Raw genomic sequence first — 21,997 nt, 5'->3', positions numbered from 1 at the left:
TACCATGAAGGGAATATTTCTGTCCCAGCATTTGAAAATTGCCAGGTCCAGTCTTTTCTTCTTAAGAATCGACTTGATGGAAGACATTTTACAGGTCACTTGTTAATTCCCCAGTTGATAGAGAGGATTTGATGATGGCTCTAGTAAGGTGGCTTTGAAAATGGCTTGAGGGTCATGCCATGCTGCTAAGCCTGCCATGATTATACCTTTGATTAGGCACTTAGTTTGCATTGTCTGTCAGCAGATTGAAGGAGGAGAGTTTTAAGTTGTGGCATTGTGTGTAGTGCGATTTGGCATGGTTGGCAGTGGAAGGGCTTTTTATTTAGAAAGTGAGATTTAATGTTATTGGCTTTTTGACTATTTGACAAAGTGTTTTACTCTTGTTGAAGTACAGGCACTGGAGCGCTATTGTTTTAGCATCTACCATCTCATATGCCTTTAGAGTATTTCATTCTCCTGTTTTCTTCCAAGATCCCTTGTACGTTCTGTACTTCATGTGAAGCCACTTTCTGTCATTGAAGCTCTACGTTTTCTTTCATTTTATTTTCAAGGGAACTGGTTTTTCAAAGTTTTACGTTTAAGTTAAATCTTTGTGCCTTCTGAATGTGTGCTGTTAAAACCATGCTCGTTTTAGAGGGCCTACTTTGTCAAAAGCCCCCGTCAACTATTTCTGCAGCTGTTTTATAGATATTGCTGTGTTCATTGTTAGGAAAGCATTGAGCTTTGCTACAAAAGGAGTTAAAGGTGAGATTATTCAAACAATAAGGTTTGTAGTGAGCTCCGATTATGATTGGATGGTCATGGGGAGGTAGAGATTTAAATGAATGATTGCTTCTTATAGTGGGCTTGTAATCTTAGTTGTTCAAAAAATCTTTTGGGACAACGAGTCTACCTTACAATGTAGGGAGTTACAAGAACCATCTGATCAAAATGTGAAATGCTTTAAGATAGTAGGCAGAAGGTCTGGTGTAGTGCCATTATGCTGGGCCATCTGTTGAGCTCCCCTATGGTGTAGAGATTTGGATGGTCCATTATTCTGTTCAAAGCGGAGTCCAAAAGAGATTCTAAGAAAGTTGGTAGTGTGTGGGAGATCAATAATGATTCCAAAGGAGGTGGAGAAAGTCAACACCAGCGAGAACCAGTCCAGTAAGGATTCTCACTCAGTCTGTGTCGTCTTTAAGGGTGGAGTTTGGTAGGGTGTTGTGAGTCATTTCTATCCCTCTACCTTTCTTATTTGGTAAATTTCTGTGGAGGGTTCGGTTTCCATCATGGAATGACTTCAAGTATCAGAGAAGCATCATCACTTAGCTAGGATTCTGTGATGAAGTGAGAATCCAGGTTGAGGTCAAATAACAGCTTTTAGCTTGGTGTTCTCACTGGATGTTCTGGCATTGATTAATATGCAATGTAAATGACTGTTGTATTGCCTGGCAAGGGTGTAATACCTGGATTGTAAAGTAGTAATAATGATTGCTTTTCGAGTAGAGGAAGTACCTATTACACCCAACTTTGAATCTCTAAACTTTGATCACCAGACTTTTATTTGCATTGGCTGGCATTGCATTCAGGCTAGAATTATTTGTTTGTTTTATCTGATAGTCTTGCTTTACGCTCCCAAATAAAACGAATTCAACATTCCCATGGAGAGACACTCAGTAAAACAAGAAGAAAGCACCTGGAAAGGAGGCTCAGCACTCATAAAATGAGGCACATCAAAAGACAGTTTCAAAATAAAGCTTGGGGTTTTATTAATGTAATACACTCCAACAGAAAGACTTTCCCAGATGTCAAATGAAACTGGTAAAACAACATGCAAATGTATAATATACATGTGTACAAGTAAGTAATAAAACACTCACAAGTATAATAATGGAACATTCACAAGTGAAATGCAAGAGAGCAAAACATAAACAGATAATAATAGTGGAATACTCATAAATCAAATGCAAGAGAGCAAATTAAATAGTAATGGACGTCCAATGCAAGAAACAAGCACTGTCAACTGCCAGAAATAAACACTATCAAATGAGACTCAACTACAAAGAGCACAGCATGAAAACATCACAGAGCAATGAAACTCGCACATCCCCTTTGAGTCCATCATTCTGGTCAGCTCGACTCGGAAGCCCTTTCAGTCATTCACCCAGAAGTCTCACTGGAACAGCAACACTTTCTCGAGACAATGTGTCCATCTCACGAGTAAGCTTCAGTATGACCGCCAAAACTTCCCATCTTTAATACCTTTACTAACATAGAGAGAGCCTTCTAGAAACTCCCCCTCCCTTCATCTATTGCAAAACTAAAGCTGACTGTTCCAAAGTCAAGGCGGAAGCCGGCCGAACCTCCGTGTTTTGACTCTGAGACAGAGAAGTACATTCCGCACATTTCTCTCTCATGCTTTCAAACTCCCATCCCATGCAGTCTGTTCCAGCAAGGCTGATTTGCTCTATGCTAAAAAGAAAGTAAACAATCCAACTCTGAAGCTGCAAAGAGACACAAAATGAAATCAAAATGCAAAAGCACATCAACGATGTTGTAAATTTAAAATGAAGTAAGTTAAAACACCTTGTCAAAGGTCACCACAGTCTCACTATACATATGAGTGCATATAGCAGTACACTGATGTTTTTTGGTGCCTTTTCTAAATGCCAGCGGGCAAGTCTTAAGTTGATTTCTCTGCTCGATATCGCTATAGGTATCACATTTTTGCTGAATACTTATAACTGCAGATTCCGCACATCATGAATCTCCTTCAAATGCCAGTAGATCCAGAAAATCAGCATTAGCTCTTCCATGTCAGCGGATGGCACTATGGCTCTAAATTCAATCTGACAGTGTGGACTGGCACTCTGACATCAGGTCTCTCTTGTCTGCACCATTTGACTCGCATTTGATATGCCCATGTCTGACGTTTTCTTCTGTTTTAAAAGATTTTGCAGTGCTGTGCATCCTGGCTTTGTTTTTTCATGCTCTTGTTGGTCTCTCACCATTCTTGCACCTTTACTTGAAGCGAGTGTGAGTTCTGAGTCACCTCGGACCCTGTTTGGTTTGGTCTTTTCCTCTGCAGACTCAGTGGGTGAAGGTGTACCTGCAAATGGACCATGTAGGCCAGTAAGAGTGCGGTCAGTCCAGATCTCATTGTGGATCCAACTGCCAAAGTACTTTCAGTGACGTATCCTCTTTGTTTGGGTTGCCCTCACTCAACCTCTTTACACTGATCTGATTGCGAAGTGTTCTTCCCTTTCAATGTTGCTCTCTACCTCAAGGCATGTCTTCTGTTCAGGTTAGCCCCTTGACTTTGACTTCAACATAGTCTTTAGACTCCACTCCCACCTGGTTGTGAGAGGCCTAGCACCAGTGCGAAGGTACTTTCTGCTGCCAAACTTGTTCCTGATTCAGCTTTTACCAAGACTTTGCTGTCTAGGCTCTGCCCCCCTCCAACGCGGTCTGGTGCACCTTCAGGCCCAAATAAGTCTCTGTGTTGTTCACATGCTCCTCTGCTGGTGGCCTTTACTTCAGTGCTGGTTGGGTGCAAACAGTTAATCACCACCTTCTCAGCCACATGGTTCCCTTTGCGGCTGAAGGCTTTGACAATTTTTTCGTCATCAACTCTGATGATGGTGCAGCGCCTGGCGTAAGGCCCTCATCTGGTCTTCTGGGTTTCAGATGTTCTGTCAGTCAAAGTAGGTCGTTTTTCAAGGTTTCATTCCCTCATTTCTTACGAGCTCGACCCCGTTGTCCCAGGTCCATTATGGTGTTGAGGAAGGTGTGTTAGGACACAGATGACATAGAGCAAGTGTTTTGTACCTTCCCTTTTTGAAGTCATGAGGAGTATATTTTCATGCACGTGGATGGTCGACTGAGTCTGGAATGGGCCCCAAGTTTTCCTTTGGAGGACATTTTCTTGTTTAGTAAAACTACATACAAGGCAGTAGTTGTCTTGAATTTTTCACTACCCATGACAGAGGTCATAACTAATTTGAAGGCGATCCTCCAACATGGCCCTTAGTTATCACAAGCCTTGCTGTCTTTAAATGTGATGCAGATGTAACCCATTAGATATGTTTGAAACAGACTGACATCTGCTCCAGCAGTCGTATGCAGTCTTAGCTTCGTACCATTGCCTCAAACAGTTTCTCTTTCATGCATGATATCTGGCAATCATATGTGTAGAGGTGTGGTTTGTTGGGACTTAAAAGTCAAGCTGTTCCTCTTCTGAGTTAGGTGGATTCTTAGGTTATGAATAAGGTGTCCATGTAAGCTGGTTCTTTTTCCCCCCTTTCTTTCGGTATGCTATTGCCTTTCACTCTGTAGTGGGAGCAACGTTTTGCTGCTTGGGCACTGCAGTCATCACGGGGATAGTTTCACATCAGACGCCCCCTGTGTTCTATTTTTGCTGGTTCACATGGCTGTCCCTTACTGCCCATAGTGGTCACACTCTTCCCATGTTATATTACCTGGCGTCTGGTGATCATTTCTGTAGTTTTGGCTGTTTCTCCTCTTTATTTGGTCTCTAGTGCATCTTCCATTAGCCATTTATACAAGTCAGTGGATGCCTTTCATGGGTGTGCCTATCTTGGTCTAGCTTCATGTGATTGTGCTGGTTTACATGCTTTGTGGACATGTAGTGATCTCTCTAGCACTACCACTGGATGATTCACTTTCTAGTACCTTGTTTATTTTTGCTGTATGCGACTTCCATTGTGACCATCACTTTTCCTTCTACTGATGTAATTTTCTATTTTTTCTTTAGGTTGGTGTTTGTTTCCCTTTGTCCTTTGATGGCTAGCATGCTGTTCTTTGTCAGATGGTTGCTGTCTTCTCTTAATACATCAAGGTGCCCTTCTGGTGTTATGTTCGTATCTGGAGTGATTATATTTAGATTTATTTTGCCATTGCCTCCTCCTTTGTCAGGAGGATTGGTCACTGGAATGGGACTCTTTTCCTTCTCTTTGGGTGGCTTTTGTTTTTGATGCCCATTTATTATTAGCTGGAGTTGTTGGTTCTGCACAATTGGGTGCTACTGTTTAGATGTCTTACTATTTCCTCCTTTGCATTTCTCTGTTATGGTTGTTAGCGCATGGGGGCGTTTAATGGGCATGTCCCTCAGGATTGGCTTATGCCTGGAATTACGGAGGTTGCTGTTTCGGGGCTCTACAAATCTGTCATAATTCTTGTTGTCTTTATGGATGCACTGCCTCTCTGCCAGTGCCCATGGTTGGATGGTGGACCCCTGGGCTATTTCTTTCCTCATACTCTGTTCAAGAGGTAAGGAATCTGCAAATAAAAGTAGCCGACAGAAAAAAATGTCACTTACCTTTCAGTAGCAGTCTTTCTGGTGGATATTCTGCCTGTAGATTCTGCACCGACTCACCAGACTCCCCGGTTTGCAGAGTGGCTATTATGCTGTGAGTATGGTACTAAGTTGGTTTTGTGCCCTGTATTTCTTTACGTTTGCAAACTCATTTCTGCCTCTAAGAGTATGAGGGGAAACGAGCAAGAACTGATATTGAAGTGGCGGCTGGCACCATATAGGACTGTGATGTCCTTTGAAGGGAAGGTGTCATAGTGTACTTTGAGCTATGACGCCACCTACCTGCGCAGCAGAGCTGTTGCAAATTTTTCAGATCATTAGTGGGAACTTGAGGAGATTCATGAAGTAAGGAGGTTGCGGCTAGGTAGGTAGTCTATCGTCCAGAAAGATTGTCACCAAAGTTATGTAGCTTTTTCTTTTGGTTTAGATTAGCGGATCATAATTAGGTTATGTTTTAGCTCATGTCCAGGTGGTTTGATGTTTTTATTGGAGACCCCAGGTTAGCTTCCTTAGTTAGCTAGGTGCCATTTGACCACTTTTTGTTGTTGTTCAGGCGGTTACTCTGTGTAAGTTGGAAGACAGAGTAATGTTTAAGACAGGTGTAGCCTCTAAGTGCTTTTACTGAGGTATTCATGGAGAGTAAAAGCAATTTCATGTGCCTCGGTTGGTTACATTTTAGTTTATCACCAAGTGAATCATGCAGAAGATATTCTAGTTGTTGCCCTGAGTGTTGCTTATATTGCTTGTCTGACATCTGTGGCAGGAGAGATGGTAACTAGGGTCCTGGTAAAAGCTTGTCTAGTCAATCCAGAAGACAAAGTAGAAACTCCAGTGGGTTTGTTCAGAATTTGCTTACAATTGCCTTTGGTCTGATGAGAGCAGGTGGGGGGATTGGCTGTGGCTAAATTGAGTGAGTTGGAGGAAAACCTTGAGAATACACAATACATTTGAAGTGGAAGACTACAGAAGCTGAGGTCTTCCAGTGCAAAGATTTTATCAGATTATGTCCACATATTGAGATATATATATATTTTTTTCATTATTTGTATATCGTAGCTAATACCCTAAGGCGTCTAGGCTCTTGTCATCCAAAATCCTGCCAGCAGTGAGATAGAGAAGTGCTAAAGTCTAAAGTATAGCCGAATTTATGCAGTAAAAAGCCAAGTCTTCAAACCCTTCCCTTCAGGTCAGGCGAATTTTTGAGTTTGTATGGCAGATGATTCCACAATCTGGCTGTGATATTTAAAAACTTTTGCCACCCCAGTTAGAAAGTCGTGATTTGGGGACCTCCACCAACATGTGTGAAGAGGACCGCAGCATTCTGGTCGGAGTATACCAGCGAAAATTGTCAATCAGATATGCAGAGCCCTGATTATGCAGTGCCTTAAAGGCAATGCAAAGTGCCATAAAATTAATCTGTTTATCCACTGGAAGCCAGTGTAGAGCATTGAGGGACAGCTTGGCGGAAGAATATTTTGGCATTCCAAAGAGCAATCGGGCGGCAGAGTTCTGTGTAACCTGCAGTTTAACAAGGAGAGCTTTGTTTATTCCAATCAGAAGGCCATTGCAGTAGTCCAGCCTCGACAAGACTAGTGCCGAAACCACTGTTTTCTGCAGGTCCAGTGGTATGAAAGGGAAAGTTTTCCTAAAAATCTTCAATGTGTTACAGGTAGATCAAGTGATTGCTTTCACATGATGGGAGAAGGACAGGGTAGTGTCAAAGATGACTCCCAGGTTTTTTGCCTTGGTGGCTGGAATGGGGAGGGGGCTAATTCCGTAGGCCACCAGTCCGAGGACCAGAAAGATGAATCTCAGCTAAAAAGAAGAAGCTCTGTCTTCAACTTGAGACAGTTTTCTGACATCCATCTGCTCACCTGTCGCAAACAGGCGTGGAAGTTTTGAGCTGTGCTGTGGGTATCATTTGAAATAGAAACTATAATCTGGGTGTCATCTGCATATGACACCATGGCAAATCCATAGGATTAAATAAGCCTAGCCAGGGGGACCACATATTGATTAAAAAGGGTCGTGCTCGGGGACGAGCCCTGTGGGACCCCACATGGAAGTTTGAAACTCTGGGAGCTAAGACTGTCTATTTCCACAAATTTTTCCCGGTCCGAAAGAAAGGATTTAAACAGGGATAGGATGGCACCAGCTATGCCTATTTATTGGAGGCGGTGTATTAGGGGACTATAATCCATCGTATCAAACGCTGCCGAAAGATCCAGAAGGATCAGTGAAGCCATGCCTCCCTTATCTATAGAGCTCCTGATTTCTTGTGATGCTGTGATCAATGCAAGCTCGGTACTATGTCCACTTCGGAAACCATACTGTGATGGATCCAGAATATCATTGCTAAGGATAAATGTGGCCAGTTCTTGGTTCATATATTTTTATGGAAGTTTTGCCGGTAGTGGCAGGCGGGCGATAGGACGATAATTGCCTGGATCTGTTTTATCCAAGTTAGCTGTTTTTTAAAAAGTGATAGAATGGAGGTCTTTTTCGATTTCTTAGAGATGATACCAGTTTTAAAGGTGAGATTGAATATCTCCGTAAAATGGCAGGCGACTTACTCAGTCGCAGACTGTATTATCTTAGGAGGGCATGGGTCCAATGGTGAGCTGGATTTAGTGGCCGAAAGAAGTTTGATGACCTGCTCGTACGTTACTCTGAAAAGTGTCCAGAGTAAGGGTTGCAGGAATTATTGGAGTCATGTACATCCAGACTTTCTGCATCAGATGATGGAAACTGAGGGTGGGGGATACAGGGAACACTAGCGTCCTGTAATTCCCCTCTAGCCGCATCAGGGAGTGCAGACTGAGTGATATCAACTCCAGATCGCGCTGTAAACATGTGGGGTAACATGATATGGGGTAATGCAAGCTGGAGGAGGTTAGTAGGGAAGAGGGATATGTGGAGAAATGTCTGGTTGGTTCTACTGCTTTGTTATGTAATTTTATAAAGCATACTGCCACCTATCAAGTCTTTTTGCAAAGTAGCAGTCTCAGAAGCAAAACCATAGGATGGTCACGGCATCAGAAAAATGTTGGTTAAATAGCAATATTTTTTGTACTTTAATGAACCAGAATTAAGAAGAAAATATTCTAACATTAGATGACAAAGAGTTACACAGAGATGGGGCAGCACAGAATAGATGCTTCTGAATTTTTGGAATGTGTAAAAGTAACTTATTTGAGGAACAAAGAAATGTGGTAGCTGATCAAGCAATGAGAAATTAATTTGGGTATTAATCCATACATGGAGTGGTGTGAACAATTCAAAGAACCTTTAGAGAAGTGCATGTCTTTATAGGTCACCATTGTAGAGATTTCAGAATTGGGAAAGTCTGACGAAACTGAAGAGCAGGCAAGCTGCTTTGACTAGCCTGAGGGCTTTGGATCAAATGAGACTTGATGCTTGTGTAGACACCATTAAAATAGTTAAATCTGAATCCAGTCAGTTCTATAACAGTGTTGCAATGGCCATCTACAATGTGCAAGAAGCAGTGATGGAAGCAATATGGTTGTCCGGTTGGAGTGAACAGTCAAGGTTTTAGACCTAGGCGTTTTACATAATGACAAAGTTTAGGGCATTGGGCAAAATAAGTGTCAGTAAGAAGGCATGCTAGAGACTGGAATCCCAGCATTTACTAAATCCTCATTTGATCTGTTTTAATTATTAACCAGTTTTGGCCCATCCATTCTTTTACTTCTTAGAAGCAATGCTGGAGCCAAAAATCCTCCATAGTGCAGCCACTCAATCTTAAAATCAGTGGAGTGTCATTAGCGTTGGAGTATATCTGAAGGCTTTTGAGCAGATAAGGACAACAAGTGGTCTAACATATAAACTGAGCAAGTGGGCAAAAGAGCCCTTGTGGACATCACATGCTATCATGTTGACTTGAGAAAGCAAATGGTCGAGTGCCCCCTTCTAAGATCTTTCAAAGGGCAAGGTAGTAACCATTACAGTACAGTTCCTCCAGTTTAGTGCAGTTCATTTGGAAGCAGGGTATGGTCGACCATGTCAAACACCACAGATCTAATAAAATTAGAGCATTGGCACTATCAACACTAGCAGCTGGTTGGAAATCCAGCACCACCACTATAATGACTGTTTCTATATCTCTGTTTGCATTGGTATCATCCAGCATTTTATTGAATTCTAGGAAGGAACATAAGTCTCGCCATATTGGATTCCATCATCTTGCCAACTGCAAGGAGGGATGTAGTGGAACAGTGTAATGAAGGATAAAAAAAACAGAAAGATGAACTGTACGACACATAACTACATTGTGACTAATCTTTAGCAAGACTAGAAAAAATGGCTGTTTAAGCCACCAGTTTCACCTCTGATTTGATGACCCGCATGCCCGATTCTGCTGTTTTTAGATTTTACATTGTATGATTTGTGGTTTCTTCAAAAGTGGAAGTACGGTACAGATCTCAAGAGAGACTGGAACACAGTGAGAGGATGGAGAAGAATTCAAAATGTAAAGAAGTGTGTGTGTACCAAAATGCACTGCAACTTAGAATGAAATCTAAATATTTGAATGTATCTTCTAGCGAATTGTAAAAGGAGGAGGGTTAGGGCTTGAGATTTTTTCTGTTTTTTATATGACCCAGTAGTTTTTATAGGAATTTAAGAAATTGTGAAAGAGATTTGTCATAGCCACCTTTATTTCTACTTTTATAGGGCTATTTAATGAAGCTTTTAATTGGAAATAAATGAGTGAATGAATGAACAAACAGAGTTGCTTAGTACAGTTTGCTATCTAAAGTACCTCAAAGCACCTTCTGGCCTCAAAGAATTAATGCTTCATGAAGAAAACACATTAAGTTGATTGTGCTTTTTTTCATTTTCTGCTAACTATAGGACTCTATTGCTGGGTATGCTTAATTGATGGTTACCTACCTCTATGAAAATATTACCATGTCCCCATTGATTATAGTAGTGTTTAAAAATGTATCAAAATATGTTGCAATGTGTAAAGAGATAATTTCATAGAGATCTTTAAACGATATAGGCATTTATGTCGAAATCTGTTTATTAATCATTTGCATTGAAATCCATGTGAAAGACATAAGCGTCATGATACCTTTGCAATCCCATATATCACTACAGTGGCACACATTAAATCAAATATATTACAAATAATATTCTTTAACTAAGTGTAAACCCAATATATTGCCCCAACTAGTCTAAAAGGAGGAAACAGAAAAGAGTAAAGGGAACAGATAGAAGATACGTTTCATTAAAAAAAAGAAAAGCCCTCTTCCACCAGCGGTAGAACCCTCAGCCCACCTTGAAACAACACCCATATTTATTGAGTTCCATGGAGATCAATGGCATGACATTCGCAGGCCCAGCCAACCCCATCATTGTCTACTTACTTCTGGCAGATTATCTAGAAAAGATTTTGCAGAGTCCAAATGGGAGAATATGAACTGCTGTTCCTTATATGTCACTTTGCCATGCAGGGAAGACCACTAAAGCCTCTTCATTTCTCATTAGCTTTCTTTTGATCTCTATGAGGTCCCTTTTTTGCTAAATTCTTCGAATGCAGGCCAGGGAACAGCAAGAGCTGTTAGTCTCCCAAGAGCACCACTTTCTTGCCACTCTCAAGTATATTAATTTTTAAAGTCACAGTGGCACACAAAGTTAGTAAGTCATAGAAACAGTAAATGTTTATTAGTTAAACAAAATGTTTGAGTATACGCAGCATGTTTACTCTAATTAGATAAAATGTCATGCACCTTAGTTAGTCTGACCATTTGTAGAAAAAGTGCTTTAAAATTATTTTAGAGCTATTGGCGCAAGAAAAGATGCAAGTGAAAGAAAATCATTTTTTTCCATTTAGCAATCATTTCAGACACTACACAACATTCTGATAGCCTTCATGATTACATTCATATGTGAAAGCATTACATCCCATTTTCCTTGCTTTTGTATGGCGTATCAAGAGAAAAACATTGATGCACGCAAACTACATCGATTTGTATTAGCAGTTGCAAGAGTGAACTGTAATTTTTCCAGTATGTTAAGTTAGGGTGTACACAATATAACAATATAGCCAACTGTGTTCAGTTTTTTCACAAAGCCGTTTTCACATACATTTTTATCATTTACTTTGCAGTCTCTTGTATATTCAAGATTTGTCAAGTTATATTAATCAGTTATTTTACTTTTTTGCTTGATCAAAATCACCCTAAATACCTGATCTCAAACAACAACCCATCTACATACTCTTTGGGATTGTGCCCACCACCCTTGCCTCACTCAGAAGTTCTGATGTAATGAGAAATATTAAGTAACTGCTAACTATGTGCAAATCTTTGACTTTTCTAGTTATCTTTTTGAGTGAATTGCATTTCAAGTGTTGAGAAATTGCTTTGATCCTAAGCAGACCAAAGATAAGTGGTCGGAGCGTCAGGGGCAAAAGCAACACAAAATACAGATTTTAGAAGTGAGTGTAATACAAAATATGTTTCTTAACTACACCTCAAAATTATAACCTCATTCGGATGGAGAATCAGAGCAAATAAATCATACCATTGAAATCAAGGTTATGTAACAGCTTGTTGGCAGGATACCGTTTTAATTTGATGTAATTTATTGTCAATATATGTCTTTATTAGAAGGACCATGCCTGATACATTCTATGAATGGTGATCTATTGAGAACTTTAGAAGGCCCTGAAAACTGCATCAGACCAAAACTCATCCAGGCTTCAAGAGAAGGCCACTGTGTCATCTACTACGAGAAAGGCCTTTTCGGAGTGTTCAGCGTTAATGGAAAGCTTCAGGCCACAATGGAAACAGAGGACAATACAAGGGTAAGAATGGGTTTCTCTTGTCCATGACGTCTGTGCACATTTTATTAGTATTGTATAGTTAGGTTGTTAAATGATCTGTTGTTTTCTATGCAGTGGCGGTTGGTGACATAAGGGCGTTCAACCCATTCATCATTCACTGAATCATCCCCCCAGTAATTCATCCACATTTCCGTCATCCACTACATACATCTATTTATACATACATACATTCTTCTAGAAACTCTCCCATTCACCCATCCACCCTCCCAACCATCCATGTATCAATTTATTGGAAAATCATCGATTCACTTGTCCATCATATGGAGCTTTCATCAATTCATGTATACATCCACTCATCCTTCTGGAATACTCTCCTGTAACTCTTCGCCCACTCATCCATCTATGTATCATTTCACCACTGGTAAATCACCAGAGCATCCATCCATCTTGATGAAAGTGCATTAGCTTGCCTGTATTTGAACCACGTTCTCAATCACTCTGTTAGCTAATGTTTTGGAGGCATGAGTCATTAACAGGAATTATCTCCGTCTACATCAAAGCTGGATGGACGTGCCTTCCTTACAATAAAGTAATTCAGGTTAACAAGGGGCATATTAAATAGTTTTCTCTTCTTATACCCAGAATAGGTTAAACTTTGTCTACAAGAGAAAGATCGACTACGATTGAATGCAGACAGTACATGCTGAGCCTAACGCGGCGCTGTGATTAATTCTGATTTGCAATTAATCCACAGATTACATTGATCAGATGACATGTATTACCTAATCTGCTCAAAAAAGGTTTGCCCATCTAATTGCTCAGAAACAAGATAACTCGAGCATGCTTGATATTTAACATCTGTATATACGCCCAAGTGGATGATAAGAAATAAGGGCCTGGTGGAGGCACATTTCAAGTTTTCTTTTCTTCAGGTGCTTAGCACCTGAATCATACAATCCATTAAAAACCTGCTCCCACATCAAGGCACCACTTTCTCCCATCCACATCAAAGCTGCATTAAAAAACACTATCTCCTCCTTTATGAAGGTTCCCAACAGCTACTTTGCCAACTACACTCTGCAGTCCTGGCTTACAGCGCCTGCTTTAGTGTAATGTTTAAAGTCTGTAGTGAACACCACTTTTGTTCTGTTTTCGACTTGCTTGCTACTCCTTATTCCACACAATCATTGATATTGTTGCCACCAACCATTCTTAATGTAGCTTATTCACATTTGTGATGAAAAAGTTCAAGATTCCAAACAAAGAAATTACAAAACCATAGACACTTAAAAATGTGCCCCCTCTCATCCTCATGGCCACCAACTGGATGCCTAAAGCTCTTCCTAATCAATTTACATTTTATAAGAAAAAAACAAAAACCTATTTGGAATGTAAAAAAATGTGATTTACAATTGGAGAATGAAGGCAAAAGATGAAAACCCCTCCGTGGAAAAGAAGAGCCAAAGTGCAAGTGACCAGTCCACAATATGGCCTTCACCAACTTAGGATCTTTGTAAGGCCTTCACTTGTTGAAAACGACCAGGTAAGAAGCCCACGCTCGTCAGATGAAAGCGCCAATGTGACAGGTGAGAATGAAAAGAAGAATCTGTTGAGGTGGGCACTGTGGATGAGACACTGGTGTAGCCAGTCAGAAGAGCAGTTCAGGCTCACAAAGCAGCATATGACAAAGAGACGGACATCTGCTCAGAAGGAACAAAGAACAATTAGAGCAGATGAGTAGGCACTCAAGACGACACTCTTGTGAAGATGATGCTTTCACACCAACTGTTAGGAATATATGAAGAAAGTATATAGCCTCATTAACAAAGGATCCTAGTCACCTGGAATGGAGGAGCAAGTCAAAGAAAACTCTCGCCGCAAAAAACTGCAAATGAGAATAGGAATCCAGGAGGATTGTTTGAGGATCATCACTACAAATCTAATGCAAAAGTGGTTATAGGTAGGCACCTACTACTTACCTATATCTAAGGCCCTAACACTGAACACAGCCATAGAGTAGTAAAAACAATATGGCTTCCTTTTCATTCTCTAAAAACAGCCATTACCCAATTATACACTGGTTTGTCATCACCATGTACCACGGTATACTACAAAGTTATCACGGTATACCATGGCCCAAAATAGAAGCAAGACCTAGCTGTATTATTGGATTTTGCCACCCTTGCGTCACTTATGGTGTCTCATAGGCAATGCTATACTTTACTTAGATTTATGAAGAAACACAAGGCCACCATGCGTGGCTCTGCGTTGATTGGTAAATCTAGAGAAACGTAAGCAGCCCACTTCACTGTTTTGTGTTATTCTGCACACCATAATCTACATTGCAGCTACATTTCAGATACATCCATATGCCACGCCACTGTGGCCACTCCGTTATACACTATCCCACCCTACACCACTCCACTCTATGCCTCTCCATTGTACGCAACGCCACTCCAGTCTATGCTTTTCCACTCTACGCCATTCCACTCTATGCCACTCCACTCTATTCCACTCCACTCTATTCCACTCCACTCTATTCCACTGTATGCCACTCCACTGTACGCTATTCCATTTTATACCACACCACTATACGCTACTCCACTCTAACCCACTCCAATGTACGCCACTCTACTGTATATTACACTCTACCCCACACCAGTGTACACCACTCGTCTACACCACTCCATTATACACTACTTTGCTCTAAACTAATACACTCTACGCCTCTCCACTGTAAAACACTCTGCTCTACACTATAACACTGTACACAACTCCGCTCTGTGCTACTCCAGTCTACGCTGTAACACTGTACACAGCTCCACTGTATACCAGGTCACTCTACACTCTTACACTGTATGCAACTCCTCTCTACGTCTCTTCAGCGTACCCCACTACTGTATGCCACTCTGTTATACCCTACTCCAGTATATGATATTCCACTCTACGCCATTCCACTCTATGCCATTCTATTGTATGCTATGCCACTCCAGAGTATGGCACACCACTCCTCTAGTCCACTTCATTCTGCGCTATTCGATTGGACCCCACTCCAGTGTACGTCACTCAACTGTATGCTATTGCACTCTACCCCACGCCACAGTACGCCACTCCAGTCTACACCAATCCATTGTAAGCGACTCTGCTGTTCACTAATCCTCTATACTCTGTTACTCTCTACGCCACTCCACAACACTCCGCTCTACACTATGCTATTACACTGTACACAACTCCACTCTGTTATTATACTGTATGCAACTCCACTTTACGCCTCTTCAGTGTACGCCACTCCAGTCTACACCACTTCACTGTACTGATCTGATAGAGACATCTAGCCGCAGATTCCTTACCTTAGAAGTTCGCAGGCATCAGGCTGGATCCGGAAGACTTTTGCTCAAGCACTACCCTTGCGCGCAGGTATCTGGCGTTGTTCAGCTCTGCATGACATCAGCGGCACTGGAAGTGGCATCCGCGTCTCCCTAGCACGCTGACGCCAGTTCTTTTCTTTCCACGCCAATTAGTGCAGATCTATGAAGAGAGCTACCCTCTGACAGGGGTCCTCTGTGTGCAATTATTAACAAATCTGACACTGGAATCAGTGCAGGTTTATTAAGACAAGATGTTTGGTGCTGTAGGAAAGCAGAATCTGTTTTCATGGTTACTCCCACTTTTTTCTGGTGTTGTGCTGTTTTATGACTAGTCTGACTGGGATCCTTCTAATCAGGACCCCAGTCATTGTGCTTTCTCCTTAAATTTGACAATAGTAAGTACTTTGGTACCTTACCAATTAGCTACTGGTGTACCCATGTAAGTACCTAGTATATGTTACTAATGTACCCAGGGCATAGGTACACCAGGGGTCTTCCATGGGCTTGCAGCATGTATTATGCCACCCATGAGAGACCACTCAAAACTGTGACAACAGACCTCCCATTAAAGCCTGTGTGAGTTGGCGCTAGCACCACTTACGACAGATATTCCTTATATCTGAAGTCACTGCACTTAAAACCTATGCCACCCCTAAGGCAGGCCTTTCAATCCTGAAGGCAAGATGCTAGGTTATAAGTAGGAGGGTGCCTTGTACCCCTTACAAACCCCGGTGTAGATTCTCTGGGCTTTGTAAGTGTGGTCAGCTATTTTGATACCTATAGTGGCCATGTGTCATTACGCGATGGCTAACCATATATTGGCTGTGCCGAACCTGGGCATGTTTGGTATCAAAGCAAACACAAGGAGATGATGGACGGAGTGCTGAAACTTTTCAAACACTCACCCCCAGTCACTGATCTGAGTTGAATCCATCATCATTCTTTAGCTCACTTTGCCACCCCAGTTCAGACACAGCTATATGCAAATAAGTCTTGACCCTGTGCCTCATGGGAACAGTCCAGCCCGAACTGCCAAGCCATGTCTTCCCTGGACTGAAAACAAGTATCCTGGTTCCATGTTTGGTATCAAGCATATCAGAAAGAAACACGTTAGTTAGATTCCTTACCTTAGAATATCCCCAGGCGTCAGGCTGGATCCGGAAAGATTTTTCGTCAGCAGTACCCCTGCGTGTCGCTAGGCGTCAAATGCGGCACCGCGTCCGTCGTCGTCATAATCGCCGGGATGACATCGTCGGAGTACTTAGACGCCGCCCTCGCGCGCTGACGTCAGTTCTTCTTTTTTCCTCGCCAGTAAGCGCAGATCCGGAAAGAGCGTACCCTTAGTCACTTTTTGTTTGGACATTTTTGTCTATCTTTTTCGAGTCGACTTCGACTCCTGATGCCGGTAGGGATGCACGGGTTCAAGCCGCGTGACGTCTTTCACAGACTGATGCCGGTTAACGACCCCCACCATCGGTGTCTCTACTGTCTTGGGGCCGACCACGATGACAAGTCGTGCACCGACTGCCGGCCTTGACCTCGAAGGCTATGCGGGAGCGGTCCCGCAAGCTCCTCGAGATGCGGCAGTCTACTCCGCTAGAGGTCCCGGTCGAGGAGGAAGTCGAGGGACCGGTCGCGGAGCCGCAGTCATCACCGCTCGTCGGGATCCAAGTCCTCGCACTCAGGTAAGTCGAGGCATGGTAAAAAGAAGTCGAAGAAGCGACATCGCTCTTCTGACTCCCCTCGCAGGTCGCGCGACTCGGCCGAGGGTTAGGGTGGCACCACCCGCGCGGCTCCGCCGGAGCCGCAGGAGTCGCATTAGGCCCCACACCCTCCGGTCCCTGGGCCTCATGCGACTCCGGGCGAGATTTGAGACTTCCTCATGGCCATGAGTAGTCTCTTTCCGCCGTCGAGGCCTGCCGGCGCGCCTCCAGGACCCGCAGGTCCGACTGGGAGTCCTTGCGAGCCGGCGGCTTCGGCCCTGGCGCCATCGTCGACTTCGGTCCTGACACCGCTGGTCCCCATGGGATCCACGCCTGGATCCCGGTCGACGCCAGTTGACCTCACGACTCCTCCGCTGGCGCCGAGCTCCATGGTGCCGCTCCCGGCGCCGTCCTCGGACGACGCTGTCCCTAGTTTCAGCCCCGGTCCGGGTGAGCATTTCCTCTATGACCCGGCTCTGTCCTTTCTGCCTGTTTACCAGGAGACGGATGAAGGGGAGGACTGGGTGGGGTCTGAGGACCCTCTGGCACAGCAGTGCCAGTTAAGTCAGGACTGGGCAGACGAGCTGGGGGATGCCAGTGGTCTAGACACTTCGCCTAACACTGGTTTCATCTCTTCTCCTTCCGTGGCTACGGGGGAGGGTGAGACTTATGCTGTGGTTCTGCGCAGGGCGGCCCAGGCCTTACACCTGGAGCTCCCTGCAGCGGCCGTGAGGACTAACCTCCTCACTGAGGTGCTTCAACCGCCAGTAAGCTCTTCGGAGCCTCTGCTGCAGTTAATGAGGCCCTCACCGACGTTCTGATGGGCACTTGGTCCAAGCCCTCCACAGTCTTTCCTGTGGATCGTAACATTGCCCTGCGCCACCGCCCAGCTCCGGGCGACCTCAGCTTTCTGTCCGTACACCCCACCCCTGAGAGTCTGGTTATCCAGGCCTCCACTTCCCAAACCGCCTTCCCGTCCGCACCTCCGGATCAGGAATCCAAAAGGTTGCAGCAGTTTGGCAAGAAACTGTTTTCCTCCCTCAGTCTGGGGTTGCGGTCCATTAATACCGCGTGCCTTTTGGACTGTTACACCCACTCTTTGTGGGATACGGTGGCGGACGTGCTGCCCCAGTGTCCAGAGGAGGCCAGGACACGGCTCGCCCAGGCTCTTGCTGAGGGGCGTGATGCAGCATTCCATCCGATGTGGACTTGACACCACGGACTCGCTGGGTAGAGCGATTGCAACTACGGTGGCGATTTGTCGTCACGCCTGGCTGAGGTCCACAAACTTTTCAGGGGGTGTCCAGAGCACCCTCATGGACATGCCCTTTGATGGCCGTCGCCTTTTTGGTGACAAAGCGGATAGTGCGCTGGAGCGCTTTAAGGACTCCAGTGCTACGGCTAAGTCCTTGGGCCTCTCGGCCCAGCACCAGCAAGCTTCTGCTTTTCGCCCCTTTTGTGGCCAAGGAAGGGGCGCCCCGTACGTTCGCCCAGCCACAGGTCGCAGAACCAGCCTCAACGCGGTCGCGGACGTGGATTCCGCCGTGTCGGAGCAGGGGGACAGGGGGCCTGTCAGTCCACATCTGCTCCCGCAGCATCTGCCTCAAAACCTTCCTAGTCCGAGCTTTCAGGCCCATTCCATGCCAGTGGGAGGCAGAGTTCGCCATTACCTGCTCCACTGGCGTACCATCACTTCGGACAGGTGGGTGCTGCAAATCGTCTGAAGGGACTACTCCCTCCCCTTCGAGGCGACCGCTCCAGCCATGCCACCGCAGTACCACTGCATGTCGGGGGATCACTTGCAACTTCTGCAGGAGGACGTTACGGCCATCTTGGCCAAGGAGGCCATTGAGCGCGTTCCTGGCCCAGAAGTAGGACGGGTTTGTTACTCCCACTACTTTCTGGTTCCCAAGAAAGGCAAAGGGGGCCTACACCCTATCTTGGACCTCAGGAGCATCATCGCCTTCCTCCGGAAGGAGAAGTTCAGGATGCTGACATTAGCTCGGGTTCTGGCTGCCCTAGACCCTGGAGACTGGATGGTAGCATTGGACTTGCAGGACGCTTATTTCCACATCCCCGTCCTGCCGGCCCACCGGCGTTACCTGCGGTTCACGGTAGGCCACGAGCACTTTCAGTTTACCGTGCTCCCCTTCGGCCTCACCAGTGCCCCTCGGGTGTTCACGAAAGTGATGGCGGTGGTCGCAGCTCATCTGCGCAGATTAGGGGTTCCAGTCTTCCCCTATCTCGACGACTGGTTGTTGAATGCGGGCTCACCCTGAACAGTCGTCTCCCACCTCCAGACTACGGCTGACCTCCTGCATTCGCTGGGGTTCTCCATCAACGTGCTGAAGTCACACCTGAGTCCCTCCCAGAAGCTCCTCTTCATCGGAGCGGTTCTGGACTCGGTGCAGTTTCGGGTCTCTCCTCCCGAACAGCGGGTTCGGAATTTTCAGGCTCTGATTCTGATCTTTCAGCCTTTATCCCGAGTTTCGGTCAGGGTGGCCCTACGGCTGCTGGGTCTGATGGCCTCCTGCATCCTGCTGTTACATCACACCAGATGGCGGATGCGGGCTCTGCAGTGGGACATGAAGTTCCAGTGGGCTCAACATCAGGGCAACCTGTCCGACCACATCCTGATCTCGGAGGGCACTGCAAGACAGTTGCAGTGGTGGCTCACGGACCGTGATTGGGCCAGTGGCAGATCCCTCTCCCTACCCCAACCGGAGCACGTAGTGGTGATGGATGCATCCCTCCTGGGATGGGGGGACCACATGGGAGAGGCAGAGATCAGAGGCCTCTGGTCTTCGGCGGAGTCCCGGCTCCATATCAATCTATTGGAGCTGCGGGCGATCCAACTTGCACTGAAGGCATTCCTTCCCTCTGTCCAGGGAAGTTTAGTGCAGGTGTTCACAGACAACACCACCGCCATGTGGTATTGCAACAAACAGGCTGGGGTGGGGTCGTGGACCCTTTGTCAGGAGGCTCTGCACCTCTGGGCATGGCTGGAACTTCGGGGCATCACCCTGGTGGTTCAACACCTGGCAGGCTCTCTGAACGCCAGGGCGGACGATCTCAGCCGCCGGTGCATGACGGATCACAAGTGGCGTCTGAACTCGGACGTGGCGCAAGGTATCTTTCGGCAGTGGGGAGAACCTTGGTTAGATCTATTTGCCACCGAAGAGAACGCGCAATGTCATAAGTTCTGCGTGTTGGAATTTCCAAGGCAGCACTCGCTCGGAGACGCTTTTCATCACGAGTGGAGTTGCAGTCTGTTAAATGCCTTTCCGCCTATACCACTTCTGCCCAGAGTGCTGAAGAAGATCAGGCACGACAGGGCCCAAGTCATCCTTGTGGCTCCGGATTGGGCCCAAAGATACTGGTATCCTGAGCTACTCAGTCTGTCAATCGATCCCCCGATTCGACTGCCTCTTCAGGAGGACCTTCTGTCGCAGCAGCCGGGCACGGTCCTCCACCCAAACCTGTCCAGTCTCCACCTCCATGCGTGGAGATTGAGCGGCGGCAGTTGATGCCATTTGACTTGCCTCCTGAAGTCTGTGATGTCATTCTGGAAGCCAGGCGTCCCTCCACTAAAACGGTATACACCTGCAGTTGGAACAAATTTGTGGCATAGTGCACAGCAAAGGCTGTGGATCCCCTTTCCGCCCCTCTTTCTGAGGTTCTCCTCTTTCTTCTTTCCCTGGCCCAGCAGGGCTCTGCTCTGGCCACCATCAAGGGATATCTTTTAGCTGTTTCAGCCTTCTTGAGGCTTCCTGTTTATCCTTCTCTTTTCAAGTCCCCTGTTGTCAATCGATTCTTGAGAGGCATTACTCACATGTTCCCTCCTGTTCCCTTTGTAATGCCTCAGTGGGACTTGAATCTGGTGTTAACTTATCTGATGTGCGCTCCCTTTGAGCCACTTCATAACTGTCCTCTTCGTCTTCTGACTCTCAAGACTGCTTTCCTGGTTGCCATCACCTCGACCAGAAGAGTGAATGAGCTCCAGTCTCTTTCTTCTAAACCTCCTTTCCTCTGTCCATCCGGACAAGGTCGTTCTGAGGACTCACCCTCCTTTTCTTCCTAAGGTAGTTACTGCCTTTCACATCGGGCAGTCCATTACCTTACCCACCTTCTTTCCACCTCCGCATCCCTCGAAAGAGGAAGAGAGGCTCCACCATATGGACCCAAAACGTGCGCTCTCCTTCTATCTGGATCGCACAAAACCGTTCCGGGTGGATGACCAACTCTTTGTTGTCTACGTGGGCGCTAAGAAGGAGCGGGCAGTGCACAAGCGAACCATCTCTCGGTGGGTCGTTTTGTGCATTAAGATATGTTATTCCTTGGCTAAGAAGGATTTTCCTGTGGGGCTGAGGGACCATTCCACTCGGGCCACAGTGGCTAGTACTGCCTTGGGACGGGGAGTCCCTCTGCATTACATTTGTCAGGCAGCAACGTGGGCCTCGCTGCACACGTTTGCCAAGCATTACTGCCTGGACAGCCAAGTCCGGAGAGACTGCTTCTTTGGCCGTTCCGTTCTCAAGGACTTCCTGGTGTGATCTTGGTTCGCAGACCCACCACCGGGGTTGGTATTGCTGGGGTATCTATTCTAAGGTAAGGAATGTAACTAACGTGTTTCTTGCAGATGCACAAGTTGCTTACCATCAGTAACGATATATCTGTAAGAAACATTAGTTAGTTAGATTCCTCACTGACCCACCCATCCTCCCCGTTCTGCGAACCGATATTTAGGGTTAAGGTCATCCCTTTCAGGGCCCTAGTTTCATGGCACCAGTGTCGGTTTTTT

The 21,997-nt window shown here is 45.3% G+C and overlaps 1 protein-coding gene across 3 annotated transcripts in view; it reads left to right on the top strand.

The window, feature by feature from the left end:
- LRBA (LPS responsive beige-like anchor protein) overlaps positions 1-21,997 on the top strand; it is a 2,426,603-nt gene that overhangs the window by 2,325,974 nt on the left and 78,632 nt on the right. For all 3 annotated transcript variants that reach the window (XM_085641653.1, XM_085641654.1, XM_085641652.1), the window contains exon 55: positions 11,950-12,146. In XM_085641653.1, the coding sequence (XP_085497779.1) occupies positions 11,950-12,146 (197 nt within the window). The remainder of the gene's footprint in view (positions 1-11,949; positions 12,147-21,997) is intronic.

Source organism: Triturus cristatus, chromosome 2_2 (genome assembly GCF_964204655.1).
Source record: "Triturus cristatus chromosome 2_2, aTriCri1.1, whole genome shotgun sequence".
Lineage (NCBI taxonomy): Eukaryota > Metazoa > Chordata > Amphibia > Caudata > Salamandridae > Triturus > Triturus cristatus.
The sequence above is the reverse complement of the archived record's forward strand: the minus strand, read 5'-3'. Positions and strand labels throughout refer to the sequence as shown.